The sequence below is a fragment of the Ochotona curzoniae genome, unplaced genomic scaffold, assembly GCF_017591425.1.
Source record: "Ochotona curzoniae isolate NIBS_2020 unplaced genomic scaffold, NIBS_Ocur_1.0 contig_2404, whole genome shotgun sequence".
NCBI classification, from domain to species: Eukaryota; Metazoa; Chordata; class Mammalia; order Lagomorpha; family Ochotonidae; genus Ochotona; species Ochotona curzoniae.
The window spans coordinates 5,908,750-5,933,615 of record NW_024465451.1 but is presented as its reverse complement, the minus strand read 5'-3'; the positions used below and the strand labels follow the sequence as shown (position 1 = coordinate 5,933,615).

The 24,866-nt window shown below is 42.3% G+C and overlaps 1 protein-coding gene across 2 annotated transcripts in view; it reads left to right on the top strand.

Moving 5' to 3' along the window:
- Positions 1 to 3,026: 3,026 nt before the first annotated feature.
- Positions 3,027 to 24,866, top strand: part of CLSPN (claspin) — a 35,985-nt gene continuing 14,145 nt past the window's right edge. The window contains exons 1-12 of one of the 2 annotated variants that reach the window (XM_040974413.1): positions 3,027 to 3,050; positions 12,991 to 13,096; positions 13,484 to 13,926; positions 14,794 to 14,955; positions 15,947 to 16,024; positions 16,307 to 16,379; positions 17,099 to 17,207; positions 17,382 to 17,953; positions 19,978 to 20,169; positions 22,894 to 23,162; positions 24,061 to 24,239; positions 24,341 to 24,405. In XM_040974413.1, the coding sequence (XP_040830347.1) occupies positions 3,027 to 3,050; positions 12,991 to 13,096; positions 13,484 to 13,926; positions 14,794 to 14,955; positions 15,947 to 16,024; positions 16,307 to 16,379; positions 17,099 to 17,207; positions 17,382 to 17,953; positions 19,978 to 20,169; positions 22,894 to 23,162; positions 24,061 to 24,239; positions 24,341 to 24,405 (2,272 nt within the window). The remainder of the gene's footprint in view (positions 3,051 to 12,990; positions 13,097 to 13,483; positions 13,927 to 14,793; positions 14,956 to 15,946; positions 16,025 to 16,306; positions 16,380 to 17,098; positions 17,208 to 17,381; positions 17,954 to 19,977; positions 20,170 to 22,893; positions 23,163 to 24,060; positions 24,240 to 24,340; positions 24,406 to 24,866) is intronic. The other variant, XM_040974414.1, reaches the window with a different exon arrangement.

Here is a 24,866-nt window from a genome sequence, read left to right as displayed (position 1 = left end):
CCCCACTATAACCCAGGGTTAGTCTAAGCTCTTGATTTTCAAAGTATGGTCTCTAGATCAGCAGTGATAACAACACCTGCTACTTGTTAGACACACATATTCTTTTTTTTTTTAAGGTTTATTATATTTTTATTGGAAAGGCGGATATACAGAGAGGAGAGACAGAGAGGAAGATCTTCCGTCCAATGACTCACTCCCCAAGTGACCCCAACGGTCAATGCTATGCCGATCCAAAGCCAGGAGCTAGGAACTTCTTCCGGGTCTCCCACACAGGTGCAGGGTCCCAAAGCTTTGGGCCATCCTCGACTGTGTTCCCGGGGCCACAAGCAGGGAGCTGGATGGGAAGCGGGGCTGCTAGGATTAGAACCGGCGCCCTTATGGGATCCTGGCGCATGCAAGGTGAGGACCTTAACCACTGCGCCACTGCAAGAAACACACATTCTTACACTGGCATGATGGTCCCACTAGTTAATCCTCCACCTGCAAGCGTCAGCGTCCCATATGGGTGCCAGTACTTCCCATCCAGCTTCCTGTTTGTGGCCTAGGAAAGCAGGAGAGGATAGTCCAAGGCCTTGGGACCCTGCACTCACAAGGGAGACCCAGAAGAAACTCCTGATTCCTGGCTTTGGATCGGTTTAGCTCTGGCCATTGTGGCTACTTGAGGAGTGGGTCAGTGGACAGAAGATCTTTCCCTGTATCTCTCCTTCTCTGCATAAATGTGATCCACCTTTCTAATAAAAAATTTAAAAATCTTTTAAGAAGAAGCTCCTGGCTCCTTGTTTTTGATTTTGGCTTCTGGCTTTGGATCCTGGCTCTGCTCTGGCTGTTGCAACTATTTGCGCAATGAACCAGTAGATGAAAGATCTTTCTTTCTCTGTTAAAACCCGCCTTTCCAACAAAGATAAATAAATCTAAAAACAAACAAAAAAGAGAAACATACATACATATACTATGGTATTGGAGGAGATGGGCAGGTATTTAGCACAGGGGCTAAGACATCATTATGCAGGCTACCACACCACATCTCATCTCAGAGTGCTCAGCTTCAAGTGCCAGCCCGGCTCCCGATGGCAGCTTCCTGCATATGTGCACCCTGGGAGGTCACAGATGACAAGTGGTTGTGTCCCTGCTATTCACATGGGAAACCCAGATTGGTTCCAAGGCTTCCAGCTTCAGGTTAGCCTGGTTTGCTGCAGTAATCATTTGGGGAATGAGCCAAGTAAACACATGCAAGACAATAGCAACGTAGATGAGAAAAGCAGATAGACTGAGACACAAGAGGAAGAGGATATAGGTGGGGACAGAAGTGGGTTGAGAAGTGGGAAGGAGGTGAAGAAGTGAAGATGAAGAAAGGACTTTTAAAAAAAATTCATTATTTTTTTTAATTGGAAAGACAGATATACAGAGAGGAGGAAAGACAGAGAGGAAGATCTTCCATCCACTAGCTCACTCCCCAAGTGGCCAAAACGGCAATCCGAAACCAGGAACCAGGAGCTTCTTCTGTGTCTCCCACGCGGGTACAGGGTCCCAAGGCTTTGGGCCATCCTCGACTGCTTTCCCAAGCCACAAGCAGGGAGCTGGATGGAAAGTGGAGCTGCTGGGATTAGAACCGGCGCCCATATGGTATCCTGGCGCGTTCAAGCTGAGGCCTTTAACTGCTATGCTACTGCACCGGGCCCAGAGGGAAGGGCTTTTATCTGAGCCCAGCTAATGATAGAAATGTGCAAGAGGAAGCCAGTGCAGTGCCCAGGAATACCAACCAAGCCTGGTATGCCAGTGACCAAGGAGGGTCCTTGGCTGGGGGATTTTCAGCATTGAGGTCAAGAAAGTCTGGGGGAGCCTAGACTGAGGGGTTGTCAGTAGGTACCACTGTGCAGTTAAGTAGGGCACAAAACTCTCTGACCTTTCTCTGCTGGTGCCGGCTTCAGTGTGCCTGTAAGGAGACCGACGGCAGAGGGTGGGGCAGCCTGGGAAGGCGAGCCTTACTGCACACAGACCAAGGCAAAGAAAGCACCGACTCAGAGAGGCGAGAAGACAAGCAGCAGCACACAGACAACGCGGGTTGGAAGGGTCTAGGTAAGTGGGACTCCAGAGCTTTCCAATCCTTCATTCCTCTTAGCCCTCTCTAGGTCTGGGATGTTCAAATCGATCCCAAAGACAATTTATAACGGTTTCCCATTTATGTTCTTTGGTAACTAAGCAGTCGGCAAATTTTTTTTTTTTTTTTAACAGAGCAACAAAGAGAGAAAGAAGTTTTGATTTGAGAGGGAAAATCATCTGCTGGTTCATTTCCCAAATGCTCACATCTGCCAGGAGCCAGGAAGCCTTGTGGGTGGCAGAGGCCCGAGGACTTGGGCCATCATCCGCTGGCTCCAGAACGCACTAGCAGCACTGCCATCTGGGATGTAGATGCACCAAGCAGCCGCCCGACCGCTGGCAAAATGCTTTTCAATGTCCACTGGCATTAGGTTACAAAAAGAGGCAGTAGGACCTAAATAGCCGCTCCAAGAATGAGATTAGAGGACTCCCTCCAAAATCTTGCAAGCACAGGACATCCTGCAGGTGCCGGGGGCTGGACCTTCCTTCTCTCGATTCAGTGCTAGCCTGGAGAAATCATGCCTCAATTCGGGCGTGACGTGAGCTGTAACCGGTTCAAACGTCTCTGCAGGTTACGTACTGGTAGGGCCGGTGAGGCCCGCTCAGCTGCCTCGCGTCCACCCAACCTTGCAGCCTCCGCCCCGGGCTCAGCTGACAAGATCAGTCCGAGACCCGCCAACTCTGCACAGAGCCTAGTCCTAGGCCGGCAGTCAGCGCCTCGTGATTGGTGGGACGGCTGCGGGCGGGGCCAAATAGGGAAAGCTTCCTTCTGATTGGTGCAAATCATCGAGGGCGTGTCATCCGCTCCGGCTGGGCGCGAAAGCTCGAACGCCTCAGCCGGGCAGGAGACGGCGGGAGAGGCTGCTCCCAAGACTGAGGGAGCCCCGCACTGTTTCGACCCCGTGCGGACCTCTAGGGAAGCCGGAATCATGACAGGCGAGGTGGATTCTGAGGTGGGTTTAAGCACATGCCTCCTACCTGGGGTGCGGAGACCAGGCGCCGAGGAAAGGGTGAAGTGGGGAAGGGGGTGAGAGCCAGGGTTAAGAGAACTACAAGTCCCGGCGTGCACCGCGCGGGCTCCGGCGGCCTCGCGACTCTGCCGGGAGGTGTTCGCGACCTCTCCCCGGATCGTAGGCCCCCAGCTTCTGGAACTTAGGGTCCGGGGATCGTGGTACCCGGTCCTGGCGGCGCGCGGTGCCGGCCGCCCTAGCCCTTCCTGCTCTGTCGGGGTCGCCCGCCTTCCCCTTTGGCGCGTTTCCTGTCACGCCAGCTCCTCCTTTTAACCCTGGCGGACGCGCGGCGGGGATGCTGGGCGGGAGTTTCTGTCAATAGAGAACGGGGTGTTGGGAAGTTGGAAACTGGAGCAGTCAGAGGCCTTGGAAGTCGTCGGGTGCCGGTCCCCCGAGTTTTCCGACAGGACCCTCTTGTGGGGAAGTCGGTTTGGGAGCTCTGGGCTAGAGGAGGGACCTGGACCTGGAAAACGTTATCTGTTGTGTTCTTTTGTGGTGTCTGGGCCAGGGCTAGACACTGTCACCTTGGAAGCAAAATGAAAGGCCGTTAAACGAAAACCACATCTTAATACAGTATTTTAAAGAAATGCAAAAAATGCCGAAGTATCAACATTTTAAATAAGGACAAGATCCTACCTTGCTTCACCTTCATCCTGTCTTTGGTTCTGATAACACTACTTACGAAACAACAGGGGGCTGGCTTCCCGTGTCATAGTTTGGCCATTTGATTTTTGGTGAGATGTTATTTAATGCCAGAATTCTTGCCACCCCTCTGCCTGCGCTTCTGCTACAGTCTGTCTTGGACATGGTTGGTCCTGTTGCACATTTTCTTTATTAGGATTGTGCTGAACAGCGTGCTCGAGCCTTGATCCATGAGGTTGCCTGCAGCCCATCTCCATACCCAGACAGAATTTACAGTCTTACTGCTTTGCATTGTTGGGAAGATCAACAACCCATGCATGATAACCGTTTGTACATGTCCTGTTTGGTTGTTTTAATGATTGTGTCAAACTTTCAAATCGACTTAGTAATTTGAGAAATCACTGGAGTAGGGCTTTCCCTCTTCCTTTATAAAGTTTTAATTTTTTAATTCTATTATCTCATGATTCAGTTCCGTAGGCTCTGGGATTTCCTCTCTTACCTCCCCAAATTCCTCCCCTCTACTGATTTCTCCTATATTATTACAATAGTGTAGTCCTTCATAAATAGTCATAAGTTCATCATTCTGCTATTTAAGTATATCCTGACATTTTAGCTATGGAAAATGGTAGAGTCCAATATCCTATTGTCAAGACATATGTAACAGTTTCATTGGGAGTCCATCTTTGGTTTGAAAGTAGAGCTGTACACTGCACTATATCTTCACATCTGGATATCATAGGCTTTATTATTACATAGTTACTATACATCCCCTTAAATGAAAAGCCAAAAGCATGATCAACAACAGGAAGAAAAGTAGAAAATTTACAACAACATGAAGTTAAATAACATGATATTGAATGACCAATGTGTCACTGAAGAAATGCAAAAGAAACTCATAGGGCCCAGCACAGTAGCCTAGTGGCTAAAGTCCTCACCATCAATGCTCCAAGATCCCAGATGAGCGCTGATTTGTGTCCCAGAAGCTCCACTTCCCTTCCAGCTCCCTGCTTGTGGCCTGGGAACACAGTAGAGGACAATCCAAAGCCTTGGGTATCCTGCACCTGTGTAGGAGACCCAGAAGAAGTTCTTAGCTACTGCTTTGAATCCGCTTACCTCTGACCTTTGTAGCCACTTGGGGAGTGAAACAATGGATGGAAGGTCTTTTTGTCTCTCCTCTCTGTAAGTCTGCCTTTCCAATAAAAATAAGATAAATGTTTTTAAAAAAAAAACCCTCATAAACCACCTTTTCTTATTTATTTATTTATTTATTTTTTGGAAAGTCAGATTTACAGGGAGAAGGAGATATATAAAAATCTTTCATCTGTAGGTTCATGTCCCAAATGGCCACAAAAGAGCTGAGCCATTGCAAAGCCAGGAGCCAAGAGCTTCTTCTGGGTCTCCCACATGGGCATAGGGTCCCGAAGTTTCATGCCGTCCTTGACTGCTTTTCCAGGTCACAAGCAGGACACAAACCGGCATATATATGGGACCCCAGCACTTGCAAGGCGAGAACTGTAGCCACAAGGCTGTTGCACCAGGCCCTCTAAACATTCTCGAAGAAAACGATGCTATTGTATGACCTGTGTGTCACTGAAGAAATTAATGGAAAAAATAATCTTTTTTGAAGAAATGAAAATAAAAACAAAAATATAAAAATTCATGAGAATTTTGAAAGGGACATCTGTAATACTAGGTGTTTACAAAAAATAGAAATATCTCAGCTAAATGATCTAATAATGCATCTTAAGGACTTATTTAAAAAATGAACAGGAAGCAAGAAATTATAAAATCACAGCAAAAATAAATGAAATTGAAACTAAAAAGCTAAACATTGCAACAAGAAAGAGCCATTTTTAAAGAAGGTGAACAAAAGAAACTTTTAGCCTGACTAGCAAAGAAAAGCAAGAAAGAAAAAACTGAGTAAAATTAGAGATGAACAAGAAAAGATAAGAAACTAGTAAGGTGATCTCTTTTTGCTGAATGGATCCTTTGGTCATTATGTGGCGTCCTTTATCTCTTAATATTTTTCATGTCAGAGTCTGTATTATCTGCTGTAGGAATGGCTACTCCAGCTATTTTTTCCTTTGCAGTAGCCTGGAATGTCTTTTTCCATCATTTCACTTTCAGTTTCTGCATAATTTTGTTGGTGAGATGTGTCTCTTGCAGGCAAGAAATAGGTGGGTTTTGTTTTTTAATTCAATCTACTAATCTATGACATTTGATTGATAAGTTTAATCCCTCTATGTTTAGGGTTAATATTAATATGTAGTAATTGTCATTTTAGCAATGGCTTGTAATTATTTGATTTAGTCTTTTGTTATCTTATGTGCTATTCCTTTTCTCTGTCAATAGAATATCTTTTTTTCACATTTTACATTTTTTTATTATTATCATTTTATGATACAATTCCATAGGCTCCTGGTATTTCCCTTATTCCCGCCCCAAATCCCCTCACCCCCAGTTCCTCTATATCATTACTAAAGTATAGTTCTTCATATTCAGTCATATGTCCATCATTGCGGGCATGGATAATGGCAGAGAGTCCAGAATCCATCGTCAAGATATAGTAAACAGTTTCACTGTAAGTCCATCTTTGTCTGGAAGTAGAGATGCATACTACAGTGTATCCTCACATCTGGGTATGTTAGTCTCCATTTCACAGTTACTGTACATCCCCTCAAATGAAAAGTCATGATACAAAATCAACGAATAAAAGAAAAACAGAAATTTACAATGCCATGAAATTAAATAACATGACAGTCTCAATTATACAGCTATTATACATCCCCTTAAATGAGAAGCCACAAAACAAAATCAGTGTCAGGAAGAAAAAAGAAATTAACAACAGCATGAAGTTAAATAACATGCTGCTAAATGACTAAGGTGTAGCTGAAGAAATGAAAATCAAGAAACTTCTTGCAGAAAATGATGCTGCTGTATGGTCATTGAAGAATTTAATCAGAAGAAAGTGTTTTGAAGAGATGAAACTAACAGAAACATGAAAACCAATGCGATATAGTTTCCGCTGATTTTTGTTGGTGAAATGTGTCTCTTCTAGACAACAAATAGATAGTTTTGTTTTTTAATACAGTCTACTAATCTATGACGTTTAATTGAGCTTAAGTCATTTACATTCAGGGTTAATATGTTTGGGTGGTACTTTGGTCCTGTCATTTTAGGAATGGGTTGTTCACTGGTTTAGTCTTCTGTTGTCATTTTACTGGGATGTTTTTCCCATTTGCCTTTGGTTTTGGTAGGTGCTATTTCTCTTCTCTGTCAAGAGAATATCTTGAAGTATTATTTGTAGAGCAGGTTTGGAAGAGGCAAATTGTTTTAACTTTTCTTTACTGTGGAAGAATTTTGTTTCATTTTCAAAGACAAAAGAAAGCTTTGCTGGATACATTATCCTAGGCCAAGAGTTTTTTTCTTTTAACATCTGGAATATGTCACTCCATTCTCTTCTTGCCTGTAGAGTTTCCTATGAGAGATCTCCTGAGAGTTTATTTGGCATTCCTGTATATGTCAATTGATTTTTGTCACGTGTGCATTTAAGGATCTTTTCCTTATGTTCAATTGAAGAGAGCTTGATGATCATGTGTCTTGGTGAAGATCGCTTTTGATCAAGCCTGTTGGGAATTCTGTGCCCCTCCTGGATCTTGTTTCCCAATTCTTTCTCTATATTAGGGAAATTTTCCTTTATTATTTCATGAAATATATCTGTAAAATCAGTTTCTCTTTCTGTACCTTCTGGGACTCCCATAACTCTTATATTTGTCCTCTTATAGTGTCTTTCAATTCTTGAATACTTTTTTCTTGGCCTGATCCAGCTCTGTTTCCAGCTTTTTGTTTGCTTCCCCCTGATGACAGGAAATATCTCCTAATTCTGAGAGTCTTCTGCTTGCTTCATTCTATTCTGGAGACTCCACAGTACTTTTAATTTGCTCCACTGTATTCTTCATTTCTAATGTATCAGTTTTCATTTGGTTCATTTCCTGTGTGACATATTCCTTAAATTCCTTGAATTCCTGTATTATGTGCTTCTCATTGTTGACAAGAAGCTTTATAACAAGTGTTTTGATTTCTGTATCCCCCATTTTCTCAATGTCTGCCTCAGTGAACTCTGAGCTTGGCAAAGGGTTTTGCTCCTTTGCAGGGGAGTCTTCAGTAATATTCATTGTGCCTCTGTCTCTTTTGCTGTTGGTCATTGTACTTTTGGTTAGCAGAGTCTTCTCCTTGAGTCAGGTTTCTAAGCTGTGTCACCCACGGGTCTACAGTTCGATTTCACTTATTGCAGTTGGTACACAACTCTTGGCTTGCAGCCAATTGTGCCACTCTCTCCTGCAAATTCCAGGTGTGGGTTCTTATGTTAGATTTCCACAAACAACTCTGCAGCCCCAACTCCTGGCTCACCAATCTCCACCTCCTGTGATACCATGCTGAGGCTGCACAGTTGTCTGTACAACCTTTCTCCCACTTCTGATTCAAGCAGGTCCCAGGATTATGGAGACATCAGGAATCCTATATAGCTAGGTTGTTGGTAGTGCTGATTTTGACAGAACCTGTTGGACGTTAGGTCTGGGTGCCACACGGACCTATTTTGACCCATACAATGCCACAATTGGTATTACTTTCCTGCAGGACCAGTGCAATCCACAGAGCTCAGTGAGTTCTTGTGAGTTCAGCACATGTGCAGTTCACTGTTGTTCCCTGCAGTTCTAAGCATTTGCCACAGTGTACAAAATGGTGCCTGATATACCACTACTAGAGTTCTTGATCTGCTGGCCGTTGGGTCTGAGGGCTACCCAGACCCATCTTGGGTGGAACCTGTAGGATGCCATGTTTTTGCAAGTTCACTGGGCCAGAAATGAGTTCACTCCCAGCTCAGCTTATGCTCAGTCCTTTTTCCTAACCTTTGTCTCTAGACAAAATGGCGCCCAGTTCGGCTCTGGGATGAACTGGGCTGTGAAATTTACTCTGTTCCCGTCTGGGATCTGCTCTGTCTCTGCTCCTGGTCAAATCCATCAGACCAGCAGGACGGGCAGTTCTTTTGTCTCTCCACCTCCCGAACTCCTAGTGAAAGTCCCTTCCCACCTTGTTGCTGGTATAGGTCTGGCTGCCGGTGGAGTTCAGATCACCATTGGCTGAGTGCCGCTGGGGTACCAGTCACTGCAATACCACACTGTTGTATCCTCTGCTTTCCTGTGTCTTTCAGTCTCCAGGTACTCTTCTGCTGTTGTTCTGTCTTCTCCTGTTTCCTGGAATATGCCATCTTTGCTTCACATTGGCTAATGTTTCTCCATCTGTTTAAACGTGTTCTTACCCTGTTTCGCCATCTTGATTCTCCTGTATTTGACCTTTTAAAAGTGGCCCTTAGTTCTTCAATACTTTTCTTAGCTTGACTCAGTTCCTTTTCCAGCTTTTTAACTTTTTTCCCTCCCATTCTTCTGCTTCTGCTCATGGACAATTTAAGCGAATCAGCAGGATGGGCAGTTCAATGCTGGTTTCACCTCCTGGGTTCCCCATGAACTCCTTCCCAGCTGGTTGCTGGTGGAGCTCTAGTCACCGATCGCCAGCCACTGCTGGGATATCTGGGCACTGCAGCCTTGCTCTGCTGTCTCTGCTGCTTCCCCATGTCCACAGAATTCCAGCTGTTTCTCTGTCATCGGCCCATCTCCTATTTCCCGAGATCACAGCCTCTCTGCTTCACCCCATCTGTTTAAATGTGTCCTTACCCTTCCTGCAATCTTACTTCTCCCTTAAAAAGGTTTTTTATTTATTCAAAAGAGAGGGAGAGATAGGTGGGAGAGATATCTTCCATATGCTGGGTTGCCTCCCAAATGCCTGCACCACACCAGGATGGGTCAGGTTGAAGCCACAAACTGGGGACTGCATCCTCATGTCCCATATGAAGGATAGGGACCCAAGAACACGGACCATCTTCCACTGCCTTCCCCTGCACAAGAGCACCACAGCTGGATTGGAGAGGAGTTGCTGGGGCTCAAGCTGACAGGTACAACATGTGGGCCTTGCAAGCCAGAACTTAACCTCCCATTCCAAAAAGCCAGCACCTCTGAGCCCAGTGCAGTGGCTAAATCCTTAACTTGCATGCACCGGGATCCCATATAGGTGCTAGTTCATATCCTGGTTGCTCCATTTCCCATCAACCTCCCTAGTTGTAGCCTGGGAAAACAGTAGAGGATGGCCCTAAGCCTTGGGACCATGCAGCTGCATGGGAGACCCAGAAGAAGCTCCTGGCTTCGGATTGGCTCAGCTCCTGCTATTGAGGCCACTTGAGGAGTGAACCAGCAGACAGAAGATTTTTCTCTCTGTATCTGCTTCTCTGTTTTATCTGCATTTCCGATAAAAATAAACCTTTTAAAAAATGCCAATGCCTACTCCCTTATCATTAATAATTTCATTCAGATCTCTGAACACTGAGGAGGTGAAAGGATGCAGCATCCAGGGTCACTTTGATCATTAACTGTTCGAGTAATCTAACACCTACATTTTTTTACTTGTGACATTTAAAAATGTTTTATTTAGAAAATATCACCTGTACAAATGAGGCACACATAATAAGCCCGTCGCCCAACTTTAGCTATTATCAAATCATGGCCAGTCTTGTTGAACTTATACCCTACCTTTTTTTTATTATTATTATTATTATTATTATTATTACATTGCATTATATCACACAGTTTTTTTAGGCACTTGGATTCCCCCTACCGCTCCCCCAACCCTCCCCCACATGGTGGATTCCTCCACCTTGCTGCATTGTCACAGTTCAAATTCAGTTGAGATTCTTTCATTGCAAGCATATACCAAGCATAGAGTCCTGCATCTTATTGTCCATATAAGTTCAACGGCTTCTTGTGGAGACCATCCCTGGTCTGAAGGTAGAGCCGGCAGAGTGTCATCCCAACCAATCAAAAGCCCCAATATAACATCAGCAACAATCCACAACATTATGAAATTAGTGGACATAGTATTGAGTAACCAATATGTTAGAAAAAAAATTACATGTTGCAGGTATTATTTTTTATACTGACATTTCATCTTAAATTAAGGCAAACATGTGGAATCTAACCTTTTGGGATTGGCTCATTTCCCTTAGCATTATGGTTTCCAGTTGGGCCCATTATACCTTACCTTCTTTTCCCTTACTGGATGACTGGGAAGAAAAATCCCAATAAATTTATTTAAAATTGAGAAGGCTTCTATCCACTGATGCCTAAATGACTACAACAGGTGGGCTAGACCACACTGAAACAACTGGGCACTGAATCCACATCTCCTTCTTGAGTATTAGAAATGGAACCATTTGAGTGGTGACTTGCCACATTCCAGAGTACAAATCAGCAGGAAGCTGGAGTAGGAAGCTGAGCCAGAACTCGAACCAGGCACTCAATACTGTGCAGGTGCCCCAAGCAGTGCCTTAAGTGCTAGGCTGAACACCCACCCCTCTGTCAGAGTTAATCTACAAATATTTCAGTCTATGTTTCTGAAAGAGCTTCCCCCCCCCCCAAAAAAAAGGGTACCAACAGCATTATTATTGTGACTCCTATAAAATATCTAGTCAGTGTTTAGATTTCCTTGACTCACATGTATTTCAGTTTTTGTTTGAATAGGGATTCAAAGTCAACAATTAGAATTGTTGATATATGTGTGTATATATCTTTCATGTTGTATACCTCTTGTATATTATTCTTGTCTATTACTTCCCCTTGTGATTTATTGTTAAAGAAACTACTTACTTTGTCCTGTAGAGATTCCTATGTCTTTTTAAAATTTATGTGTTTAATTAAAAGAGAGAGAGGGGGAGGTCTTTCATCTGCTGCTTCATTGCCAGGAGCCGGGAGCTTCATTTGGTTTTCCCATGTGGGTGGCAGGGACCCAGGCACTTGGGCCATCCTCCATTGTTCTTCCCAGGCCATTAGCAGGGCACGGGATGAAGTAGAAGAGCCAAGACTCAAACTGTAATCCATATAAGATGCTAATGTTGGAGGCAACAGCTTTATTTGCTTTGCTACAATGCCAGCCCTGAGTTTCCCACATCTGGATTGGGAAATTAGATGTGGGAATTCTTCTAGATGTGGGAATTATTGAGTATAATCCTCTGGTTCCTCTGTTTGGGTCTATGGACTGGATCAGATTCAGAGGGGAGTATTCTCGCAGGAATACTGGGTGGATGGTGTTGGGTGCTTCTGCCTATAATGGCTGGTTGTTGTTTTTGATAAAGGTAGTACACATTATTGTCATTTCCTAGGACTGTTATTTGATTGAAGGTTGCTAAAATTGTGATAGTCTGTCAATTACTTTGTCATTGATTAATTAGGATATTTCTCTTAAGAGAAACTTACGACCAGCAATCTGTGCAGTGAGTTATATTGGGTGTCAACATTCCTTGTGGATGCTGGTTCCAGTACCAACTGCTCCTCTTCCCAGCTGACTCCGTGCTAATGACCTGAGAAAAGCAGCAGAAAATAGCCAAAGTCTTTGGGCCCTTGCACCCTGGAAGAGGCCCCTGGCTTTAGCCTGGCACAACCCTAGTTGTTGCAGCGATTTGGGGAGTGAGCTATTAGATGGAAGACTCCTCTTTCTTCCTTTCTGTCTTCCTCCATTTTTCTGTAAATAAATCTTTTTTTTTAAAACAAAGCTGCTTTGATCTACTTTGTATTAATCAGATTAAGATGAAAATTGCTGAGAGTTGTGTTGTAGTAATTATACTTTTGCTTTAACTCTGAGAATGTAATGTATTAGTGAATTCCTTAAAAAAAAAGTGACCGTTTAGTTTTCCGTCATCAATTCTTTGGTACACCGAGGATTAGGTTCACACAGAAAAGGAATAGTAAATGTTTGATTATTTTACTATTCATGAAAGTTGGTTGTATTAGCTCCTAAAGGCATATGAAAAGGCTTCAAAAAGTTCATGAAAAGTGAAATTAACAGTAAATTTATTTTGGTTTAGAAGTTTTTAAAATCTGTACATATACAACAAGTGTTCAAAAAGTTTATGGCTTTCAAAAATTTTATGACAAAGTAAACTTGTTAAGTTCCACTTTCCAAGAACATTTTGGAATATCCTCCTATAATAATGTTTCGTTGTTTCAGCCATTCTAACTTTCATCTCCTCGTTGATCTATTTGAATCGGCCCTTTCCTTCTTCCAGCTTGACGATCTGAAGATTTGTGTATCAGTATGTACTTGGAACTTTCCGTTACCTCATGTTTTTGTTTTCTAGGTACACCTAGAAATCACTGATCCAAAACTCATTTCTCAAGAAGCAGACAGTCCTTTAGACAGTGGACAGGGCAGCTGTGGAACTTCTGGATCCTTGAGTGAAATGGGTTTGTAACATCCATTACTTTTATTTTTAGAAATTAAAAGTGGGAGGCTGGGTCGTAAGTGGATTCAATCCGTTTCATTCATCTCTCTTCTTAGTTTTGATATTGTTCATTATAAAAGCAAGACAGTAGTACTTGTACCTTTTTATAATATACACATTTCTTCTTATTATTGAATGTATAAAAATGTCCAACAGCCTCCACAGGCCTGGTTATTGCATGCATCCTATAGTAAAAGGATGTTTATCACCTGCCAGCCGGATTAAAATAACTTTAAACATTCCCAATCAAAGACATTTTACCAGGAAAAATGTTTTCAAAATGTGTTTTTAAATTTTCTTTTTTTTTTTATTTTATTATTATTTTTTAAAATTTTCTTGTTTCCTTCAGATTCAGATGAAGAAATCTTTGTGAGTAAGAAATTAAAAAGCAGGAAAGTGCTACAGGACAGTGACTCGGAACCAGAAAATACAAATGCTTCTCCAGAGAAAACTACCTATGTCAGCGCTGAGGAGGAAAATAAGGAGAATTTATACGTGGGGAAAAATGGAAAAATGAAAAGGATTTACAAAACACTGGCAGAGAGTGAGGAAAGTGACAAAGAGGAGTCTTTGTCTCAGGAAAATCTTCAGGGGACACCTTGTTTACAGCCTAGTCTCCAGTCTGGAAACACCAAGGACTGCACGGCTGACAGAAAGGTTTCCAGAAAATCGACACGGGACAAAGAAGGAACTGGAGGAAAAGCAAAAGTCAAGTCAAAGAGAAGACTTGAGAAAGAGGAGAGAAAGATGGAAAAGATTAGGCAGCTAAAAAAGAAGGAAGCAAAACCCAAGGTAAAGGTTGATTTACTATTTCTCAGGTAGATTTTAGGAAAAGCCACTTTTCTCTGAGTTTTTCATAGATCATTTTGCAGTGAGTATAATTTATAACGTATTGATTTTCTTTTTCTGTTTTTTCTTTTTTTTCCTTTTTGTTTTAAGACTTAATTATTCAAAAGGCAGAGTGACAGAGGGAGGGAGGCAGACAGAGATCTTCCATTTTCTGGTTCTCTCCCCAGATGTTGGGGCTTGGTCAGGCCAAAGCCAGGAATCAGGAGCTCCAGCTAGGTCTTTCACGTGGGGAGGCAGGGACTCAAGTCCTTGAGCAGCATCACGTGATGCCTTCCCATAGACAGCAAGCTGGGTCAGAAGCAGAGCCAGGCACTCTGCTATGGGATGTGGGTGTCATCTGTCTGTAGCAGCAGCTGAACCCTCTGACCACAACAGCTGCTCTGGTCTTAATTTTCATTTTGGATATGCAACAGACCCATTCCGAATACATGAGTTTCTTCTGTGTGAGCATTTGAAATAATTTTTTCACTGCTTCTGACCAATGAAAATGAACTTTTGAAAGGACTTTTTAGTATATCAGCCAGATGTCTTACTTGCTAACTAGAAAATTTGCAAGTTTTATAAACTAAGAACTTTGTAAATATTTAATTGACTTTTCAAAAAAAAGTTTATCATTAAGGGCATTTTGGATAGTTGCATAAAATCACAGCACGGACTTCAAAGACTAACTGAGTTGGGAACTACTGAGAATATTCTAGATGCCCTACACTTGTCTGTTGATGAAACATGGGCTGATCCAAATTTCCATATGATGTTATAAAGTATTGGATTGTGCAATGATCAGCTTATACTTCTTTATGCGTTTTCCAGGAAGCTGATGAGGAAGAGCCGTTTGATGACAGTGGCTGTCTACTTGCGGATAAAGACCTTTTTGAAACTGGCTTGGAGGAGGAGGAGAACTCTGCCGTAGAGGATGAAGAGTCGTTAGAATCAATAAGGGCTGCTGTGAAAAACAAAGTCAAGAAGCACAAGGCAAGTGACGTGGGATTGCAGTAGCCTACCAACTGATTCTAACATTGACTTTTTGATTTACTACTGTTGTAACTGTAATTTTTGCTTTAAAAATGTGTGCAAATTGATTTAAGTTTTTCAGCTGTTACTTTTGGAAACTCGCAGTACAAGTGATAGACATTGTAACTTGCTTGGATACTGGGCTTTGTTATTGCTCTTCTAGGAATGTCGCAGGGGTGGAGAGTGAGATGCATTGTGTTGTGGGAAGAAACAGGTGAAAAGTGGGGCAGAGATGTGACTTTTGCAAATCTCTGGCCCCTGAGAATTGAACTCCATAGGGTTTGGGGAGAGCTTCAGAGGAAGCTATTAGTCAAAATATTGCCCTGAGTGTTTGGAAGCCTAATTTCTCTTCCTAAGAGCCAACTTCTTCCCTCCCAAGATTATTTATTTATTTTGAAGTCAGAGTTACAGAGAGAGGGAAGAACAGAGAAGAGAGATCTTGCATCTGTTGATTAATTCCCCTAATGGCTGCAACAGGCAGAGCTGGGCCAATCCAGAACTAGGAGCCAGGAGCTTCCTCCATGTTTCCAACATAGGTGCAGGAGCCGAAGCACTTGGACTGTCCTCCATTACTTTCCCGAATGCACGCTAGCAGGGAGCTAGATTGGAAGCAGAGTATCTAGGACCCAAATTGGTGCCTATATAGGATGCCAGTGTCACAGATGGTGGTTTTACTTGCTGTACCACAATGCGAGCCCCTCTGAGAGTTTTCCTTAGCTCCCTACAAGTCAGTGTCCCTGTTTAGGGGAAGATATAAGCAGAAGCATAAGAAATGAGGATTCAAGCTCTGTTTGAGGTAGTTGATTTGATAGGATTCTCTGTGTTTAAAATATTCTACTTGATAATAATTGACTTATTAATCTGATATGATGTTGGAATGCAGAAGTCATCTTCCAACACAGTTTTTTTTTTAAGTTTAGTTTTTGTCCTAATAATTTGTAATTTCTTTTAGAAAAAGGAATCATCTTTGGAAAGTGGGTTCTGTACATTTGAAGAAGAAAGTGAATTATCAAAAAGCACCATGAGAAAGGTGAGATAGAGCCTTATGTAGTTGTAACTTGGTTTCTTCATAGGAGATTGTGTTTTTTAGGAACAAATACTTCATTATATTTTCCTAGAACTCAACATTGCTTTGTATAAAAGGAACGTAAATATGGATCCAGGTGAATTAATTCTCTGAGACAAAAAATGAACACCTTGAGTTTATATTTGTATTGTATTTATCTGTGCTTGTGTTCCATCTCTTTTCTTGAAGACTCCTGAGAGATGAAATTTGTTCTGGATAATACATTTATCACGTTTTGTCTTTAAGGAGAGGAAGGCAGCCAAGTTAAGTAAAGAAGCATTGAAAAAGCTGCACAGTGAGACTCAGCGCCTTGTTCGAGGTAATACAAGCCCACGGTGTAGCTAAGAACACTACCATATTTCTTTATAAGCTCAACTTGGGTGTCACTCTACCTTTCAAATATATAAGCAAATCTTTTTAAAATGATAGTATCCAGTTTAAGTTATCACGGGCAATAGCCATTGTTCTAAAGTCCTTGGAACTTTAGTATAAACGGAGAAAACTTCAGAATTGTATTGGAGGCAAGATTTTTTAAAATAGTTGTTTATGGATTGATTCCATCAATATACCTTTTGCAGGTTTTCTTTCTCTTCTTTTCCTTCATGATTTATTTATTTTGCTTGAAGGGTAAGAACAACAGAGAGGGGAAGAGACAGAGGCAGAGATCTTTTGTTTGATTCACTTCCCAGGTGGCTGCAGTAGCCATAGCTCAGCCAGGCTGAAGCTGGGAACCAGGAAGTATACCTAGGTCTCCCCGGTGGGTGGCTGGGGCCCTAGCACTTAGGCCATCTTTTACTGCTTTCCCAATGGCATTAGCAGCAGGGAGCTGGGTCAGAAGTGGAATGGCCAGGACCTGAACCAGTGCTCATTTGGCATGCTGACAGTAATACTGATCCTCTGTCTAATCTTTGTTGAAGGAAGGATTATTTTTTTTTTTAATTTTTTTGTGATGTCTTTGATTATACTATTTAGTTAATTATTTAAATGACAAGTTAGAATATACAGTACTTTTATTTGCTTGTTTTGTCATTTTTATAGAGTCTGCACTGAATCTTCCCTATCACATGCCTGAGAATAAAACCATTCATGATTTCTTCAAACGTAAGCCCCGGCCCACTTGCCAGGGAAATCCTATGACACTCCTGAAGTAAGAATCCTCTTTATTTGTGATTATAATTTTTGTGAGCACTTTCAGTTTCACAGCAACACGTGCAATAAAAGTTTTGATTCTCCCATTAAAACAGATTCATTATGTGCTAAGGGATGAGGATGTTTCACAATGGACATCATTTTTAGCTTTACCTCCTTTTCCCTGCTCTAGGTCATCCAAATATCAGTCTACTCATCAAAAAGAGACCATGGAAGCTGCAAAGACAAGTGAAACGGATTGTGACCATCAATGCAAAGGTGCTGAGCGGACAGTAGGCACGGAATCTGAGTTGGAAATGAATGCGCTCTCCGGGGTTCCAAAGGAACCCCAGGTCCCTGCTGGCTCAGATGAATCTTGCAAGAACGATTTGGTGAGAATTGAGGAGCCAGAGACCCAGGAGAAGCAGAATGATGCTGGACTTTTACCAGGGGACAGCTCAGGGTTGCAGCAGGAATCCAGCTTTGTTAGGAGTGACAGTGCAGAGTGTCAGGCTGAAAGCCTTGTCGTCTCTGAAGCTCGTGTCCTAAAGGGAGAAGACGACCAAGGGAAAGCAGAAGACACAGAGGAGAAAGTGGAAGAGCCCAGGCAGCAGACAAAGTCAGCAGTGGTTACACCACCTGAGAAGTCCAGACGGTTCACCCTGGACAGACTGAAGCAGCTGGGAGTGGACGTTTCCTTGAAACCACAGCTGGGTGCTGACAAGGATTCCTTTGTGATCCTTGAGGAGCCTGAAACCAACAGAGGTATTGCTGGGGACTGTGGGGAGCCTCCCTGCAGTGGCGTGTCCTGGCGGGTTTTAATGGCTTGTCACCATGAAGGACAGAGAACACCAGAGAAACCAGTAACCACGCATGCTCTTATCTCACAGATGTCCCAGACAGGGCAAGAGTTCAATTGAGCTTGACTTGACAGGATATTGGAATGATATAAACCTTGTTTATAAATGTGTGGAAGAGGCATATATTGTGTTATGACATTTCAGAATTTATTTCCGTCTTTGCAACCTGAAATTCTGAGGCCCTGGTTAAATCTCATTTAGGCTTCCATGCAGACAGTATTCAGTTCTTCATAGCTAAACGTTTTGATACACTTAAGCTTGTCTGTAAAACTGATTTTTTTTCACTCACCCAGCTGATATTAAAGTGTCTGCTGCATACTAAATGGTGTAGAGCATGCTCAGAGAAATCTGATATGTATCCTATACTTTAGATGGTTATGCTGTAGGCATGGTAAGAAGTATGCAAGTTACAGTAATGTAAGGGAGAGTTAAGTGACATCAGTCTATTAAGAACATGTTGTTGATAATTGGTAAATTAAATAATATGAAGAAAATCTTCTTTTCTGGGGAGAGAAAAATTTACCAATAAGTGCTATGGGGATGCATTTCTCCTAGTGGGTGATTAAAGGAAGACTTAAAAGGAGATGGGTGTAACACTACACGTTGCATGCCTTCCTTGCATTTAAGGGAACTTCAGAAAAGTTTGAGAAAATGGAATTAAAAAGCAAGTTTTTTTTTAATGCAAAACTACTTTGAAATCCATGCACAACTTTTCATCATGCTCATTTCCCACAAACCTTTTGAAGACCTCTTCCATAATGTGGAATCTCTTTTGTTCCTTATTCTTATCACTTGCTCTTCTTCAGTGGATCCTCACTTCTTCAGTGGGTGTATACATTAATATTTATTGAATGAAAGAATGATCTTTCAATATTGAATTGAAGCAATTATCATACTGAGTAGACTTCCTGACTCTTAGCCCAAGCTGGGTGTTTACTTTTCTCTCTTGAGGCAGTTTGGCCTGGCAGTTAAAAGCTTAGAGCATAGACTGTAGCAAGATTTGAGTCAGTACTCTACTACTGATGGTTAACTTTGGGTGAGGATTTAACCTCTCTAAGTTATAATTTTTTGGAAAAAAAATGTTTGAAAGGAACCTATCATGAGGTCTGTTGAAGTAACGCGTTCAGACAGCATACAGCAGCAATAAAGCAGAGGTGGCTGTTTCTGTAATTAGTGAAATTATAAACAGCTTATTGTTGGCAGGTGTTACCTGCTGCATCTGGTATGTAAAATATGCTCTGTAAGCTTTTGTCAGTTGAAACGATGGCTTTGTGGAGATGGAAAGAAAGATATCCCTGTTTGGGAGGATGTGAAAGTTTTCAAGGTGAAGGGGTTGTGTAACAACTTCATTAGCAAAGCTCAGGACTGGGGTACTGATCTTACTGAAACTAAGGACAGTTGTGTTATAGAAGACTAGAGGTAATCCAAATGGTCCCAGGCTAAGGATAAGGAAGGATTACTTTTGAATATTTGCTGTATTAGCTGTTCCCATGGTGATCCAGTCCCCAAGATTGAGAATTTTCTACCATGAGAATTAGCCTGATCCCTTGAGGAAAGTATGAGTCCTTTTTTACCTCCAAGAAACTGCTCAAATTTAGCATTTGAGTAGTTGAAAATTATGAGATTTTTAAACATCAATTAATGCCTATTTTTTTTTAAGGAGTTGTACATGCTTAGAAAATTAGATCATAAATTTGTGTGTTGAAGTCTGATTTTTGAAACAGATCGAACAGTTGCCACACTCTGTTGTGTGACTTTGACACAGTGGTGAATAGCAAAGGAGTTTGGGGGTTCTTTTTTGTGTTTGTGTTTTTTTCCTCAACACTGTTGAACTAAAGATTGTAGCTTAGAATCACAAGCCATCAGCTGGAATCATAAAGGAAAGTGTTTGAGCATGGCAAACTGACAAACTGTTGGTGTTTGATTTAGAACTGGAAGCTTTGAAGCAGCGTTTCTGGAAACACGCTAATCCTGTGGCCAAACCCCGGGCCAGTCAGATAGTGAATGTGAACATCATTGTGAAAGACCTGAGCACTGAGGGCAAGGAGGAGCTGAAGGCAGATGTGGTGCCTGTGACCTTGGCCTCTGAGAAGCTGGATGGAATAAGCCACACAAAACCAGGTATGGGAATCTATATGGTTATTGTAAGACCTGAAAGTGAATGGTAATGAGTTTTTTCCCTTGGAGAGATAGGAGATTAGAGAGCAGTGCTTCTGCTGTGATTCACATGCAGCATACCTGGAGGTGTGGGTTGTATAAAATGGTTTTAATACAATGTTATTATAAAAGGCAAAAAAGAGCAAATGAGGGGGGCTTCAAAAAAGCACATGGAAAACTCATATTATTATTAAATTTCATTTTTCCACACATTTTTTGAAGACTCTCACAGAATAAAAAACTTGATCCCCTATCAGAGACAAATTCTATAACCATATTATGTGTTTATTCTTTGACACTCTCTTCCATACATGTATTTCTTCAAATATTTTATGTTACTTATTTGAAAGAGTGATAAAGAGATTTTTCATACATTTATTCATTCCCCTGAGCCAAGCCAAAGTCAGAAACCTAGAACTCTCCTGGGTCTCCCTTGTGCAAGGACCCAGGAACCTGAGTCGTTTTCCACTATTTTCCTAGGCGTATTAACAGGGAGCTGGATCAGAAGCAGAGCAGTGAGGACACTTGAACTAAGGTTCTGATATGGGATTCCCATATCAGTGGCAGTGGCTTAATTAGCAGTACCACAGTGCTGGTCCTAAGAGGTTATTGATAGTTATCTTTGAGGACACAGTGGGTTAAGCTGCTCCCCATGATGGGTACTTCTCACCCCATATGAGTAGTAGTTGAGGTCCCCACTGCTCCATCTTCAGTCTAGCTTTCTTCTTCCTTTTTAAGATTTATTTTATTGGGCCCGGCGGTGTAGCCTAGTGGCTAAAGTCCTCACCTTGAACACGTTGGGATCCCATAATGCAAAGTCAAATATACAGATAGGAGGAGAGACAGAGAAGATCTTCCGTCCGATGATTCACTACCCAAGTGAGCGCAACGTCCGGTGCTGCACCAATCCGGAGCCAGGAGCCAGGAACTTCTTCCGGGTCTCCCATGTGGGTACAGGGTCCCGAGGCTTTGGGCCATCTTCCTCTGCTTCCCCAGGCCACAAGCAAGGAGCTGGATGGGAAGTGGAGCTGCCGGGATTAGAACCAGCGCCCATATTGGGATCCTGTTGCGTTCAAGGCGAGGACTTTGGCCGCTAGGCTACTATGCTGGGCCCTGTCTAGCACTCTTCTAATGTGTCTGGAAAGCAATGGAAGATGGCTCTACTAGGGCTTTGTATCTGCTACCCATGTGGGAGAGAGCAAGGTAGAGTTTCAGGTTCCTGGCTTCACCCTGCCCATTGCAGCCATTTAGAGAATGAAACAGTGGGTGGAAGACTTCTTTCTCTCCCCCTTTCATTTTCCCTCTGACTTTCAATAGATTGATTAAGAAAGAAAAAACCAGTTTACATATCTAGTTAAGTGGTAGGAATAGCAGTCTAACCCAGATCACCTTGCTGTAAAGCCCAGTTATTTTTTTTTTAAAGGTTTATTTTTTAATTTTTTATTGGAAAGGCGGATATACAGAGAGGAGAGACAGAGAGGAAGATCTTCCGTCCAATGATTCACTCCCCAAGTGAGCACAACGGCCGATGCTATGCCGATCCGAAGCCAGGAGCCTCTTCCGGGTCTCCCACGTGGGTGCAAGGTCCCAAATCTTTGGGCCATCCTCGACTGCTTTCCCAGGCCACAGGCAGGGAGCTGGAAGGGAAGCGGGGCTGCCGGGATTAGAACCGGCGCCCATATGGGATCCCGGGCGTGCAAGGCGAGGACCTTAACCACTTGCGCCACCGCGCCGGGCCCTAGCCCAGTTATTTTTGAGGCTTCCTTTTAATGGCTGCATAATATTCTGTTTAACAAATGCAACAGTTTGTTTAACCAGTCTTCCGCTGATGGACATCTTGTTTACTCCTGTTTTTGGCTAATACCTCTAGAATTGTAGCCAAGAGCCAAATACAGACAGGTGTATGTCTGAATGCAAAATCCCTAACAGTAAAAATGGAATCCCCGAGTCAAATTTTGATGTTGTTATATCTTGTCCTTTTCTCTTTAATTAAAATGAGGTTAGTTGGGGCCCGGCATGGTGGCCTAGCGGCTAAAGTCCTCACCTTGAACGCCCCGGGATCCCATATGGTCGCCGGTTCTAATCCCGGTGGCCCCGCTTGCCATCCAACTCCCTGCTTGTGGCCTGGGAAAGCAGTCAAGGATGGCCCAAAGCTTTGCGACCCTGCATCCAGAAGAGGTTACTGGTTCCTGGCTTCGGATCGGCATAGCACTGGCCGTTGTGGCTCACTTGGGGAGTGAACCATCGGATGGAAGATCTTCCTCTCTTTCTCTCCTCCTCTCTGGATATCTGACTTTGTAATAAAAATGAATAAATCTTAAAAAAAAAAAATAAGATTAGTTTGCCAGCACCATGATATACTAGGTTAAGCCTTAGCCTATGGTGCCACCATTCCAAACGGGCACCAGTCCGATTGCCAGCTGGTCTACTTCCAATCCAGCTAGTGTGCCCAAATCCTTAGACCTCTGCACCCCAGTGCTAGCTGCTTTGGCTACTTAGAGAGTGAGACAGTGGGTGGAAGATCTGCTTCTCTCTCCTCTGTAACTCTTCCTGTTCAAAAAAAAATTTTTTTTTAAATGAAGAAATGAGCTTAAGCTTATTTTTAATTTGCTTATTAATATATTTATTTTTCTGAAAACTATGGATTCATATCTTGCCAGTTTTACTCTTGTTTCTTCTTCTTTTCAGGGGAAAAGCTTCAGGCATTAAAAGCTAAACTTCAAGAGGCAATGAAACTGCGAAGGTTTGAAGAGCGCCAGAAACGCCAGGCATTGTTTAAGTTAGATAACGAAGATGGGTTTGAAGAAGAGGAGGAGGAAGAGGAAGAAATGACAGATGAGTCTGAGGAAGATGAAGAAGAGGATGCAGAAGAAGAAGGAGAAGAAAAAGAGAAAGAAGAGGAAGAGTTAGTGGAAGAAGAGGAGAAAGAGGAAGAGGAGGAAGAAGGCAGTGAGGAGGTTCTGACAATTTTGTAATCTTGTTTCTTAGTCTTGATGAATAGGAAAAAGAGGAAATGCAATTGAAATAAGAGTATGCTCAGCAGGTTGCACTGTGTGATGCTGGATGAAGGGAGTTGCTTCACATGTGTAAATCCTAGTGCATTCACTTCTGTCGGCCTCGCTGATGGATACCTGCAGTTCACAGGCTTAGCTTCTACCTGTTTACATTTTAATATTATGCTAATATTAAAATGGCTTAATCTTAATAGAAACTTCCGTCTTTATTTAGATGTCTTTATTCAGATTAAAAGGTACTCTTAGTTATGAACATTATATGCTCATCAACATTTTTTTTAATATCTTAATTTTGGCCAGATTAAAGTATGAAATAAATTCTCAATGCAGGCAGAGGCCTTCCAGTGTTATTTTCATTGTTTTGAGGAAGATATTTGTATGAGGGCCTTTTGCTCTTGTTCACTAGTACTAGTTTTTACCTGGGGAAGGTAAGTGATGTGTGATGTGTTAGATGTTTTGTTCTATGCTGAGATCACTTGGGCGAGTTGGCTGATATTTGTCCCTGGATAAAGGAAAAAGAAATTGATGGCTGGGCATCGTGTCACAATCTGTTGGGTTTGAAGTTAGAAGATACTCCACTTAGACTAATTATTTAAGCTGTGATTGCCTCAATAAAATCAATACAGTCTTTCTTTCTGTTTTAACATTTTGGGCAGAATAGAAGGAAAAGTAAGTATAAAAGAGCTCTAAAAGTGTAAGGGAAAGTGTGCTGATGATAATGGCCAGGGTTAAATTTTATAGATTTAAGATGTGTCCTTTTGTATTGTAGACTGACAGCGGGCTTGCTTTTAAATCTTTTGACTTGGATTGTTTTGTTTTTTGGGTCTTGTGATTGATGAAGATTGCAGAATTTCTTCTTAGTAATGAAGAAATAGAAACTAAAGATGAGAAAGAAATGGATAAAGACAATAACGACGGCAGTAGTGAAACGGGCAGGTCGGATGGCCTCCTCTCTGTCCCCAAGCCTCTCTCATCAGACTCTACCTTACTTCTATTTAAGGACAACTCTTCCAAGATGGGGTAAGCAGTGCTCTCTAAGGAAATATGAAATGGATTTAGATTCGCCCTTCTAGTAAGAAGTAGGAACAAATGTTCAAACAATCTACCTACTTGTTTTATAGTGACTTTCCCACTGAAGAAAAATCAGAAACAGATGAAAGCTCAAGCAAACAGCCTAGCAAACTGGGTAAGTGGGAAGTAGTGCAGCACCTACCTTTTTTGATTTGCTGGCTTTGATGCTTAAAGATTATAATTCTTTAGGTTTCCTTTTTTTGTTGTTTTTTGTTTTGTTTTCTTAAGGTTTATTTATTTGTTTGAAAGGCAAATGACAAAAGTATATACAGAGAGGGAAAGAGATTTTCTGCCTTTGTTCCACTCCCTAAATCATTCCAACAGCCAGGGCTGGGCAAGGCTATTGCCAGTTGCTAGGAACTCTCTCTGGGTCTCCCACAAGGGTGGCAGGGGCTCAAACACGTGTCATCATCCACTCTCTCCAGGCAGCGTTATCAGAAAGCTGGATTGGAATCACAGGCTAACTTGGACTGAAACCAGAAACTGCAATGTGGATAGGATAGATGCAGACATCCCAAACCACCGTTTAACCCACTGTGCCATAGCACAGGCCCTGCATTTCCATTTTTGTATTCT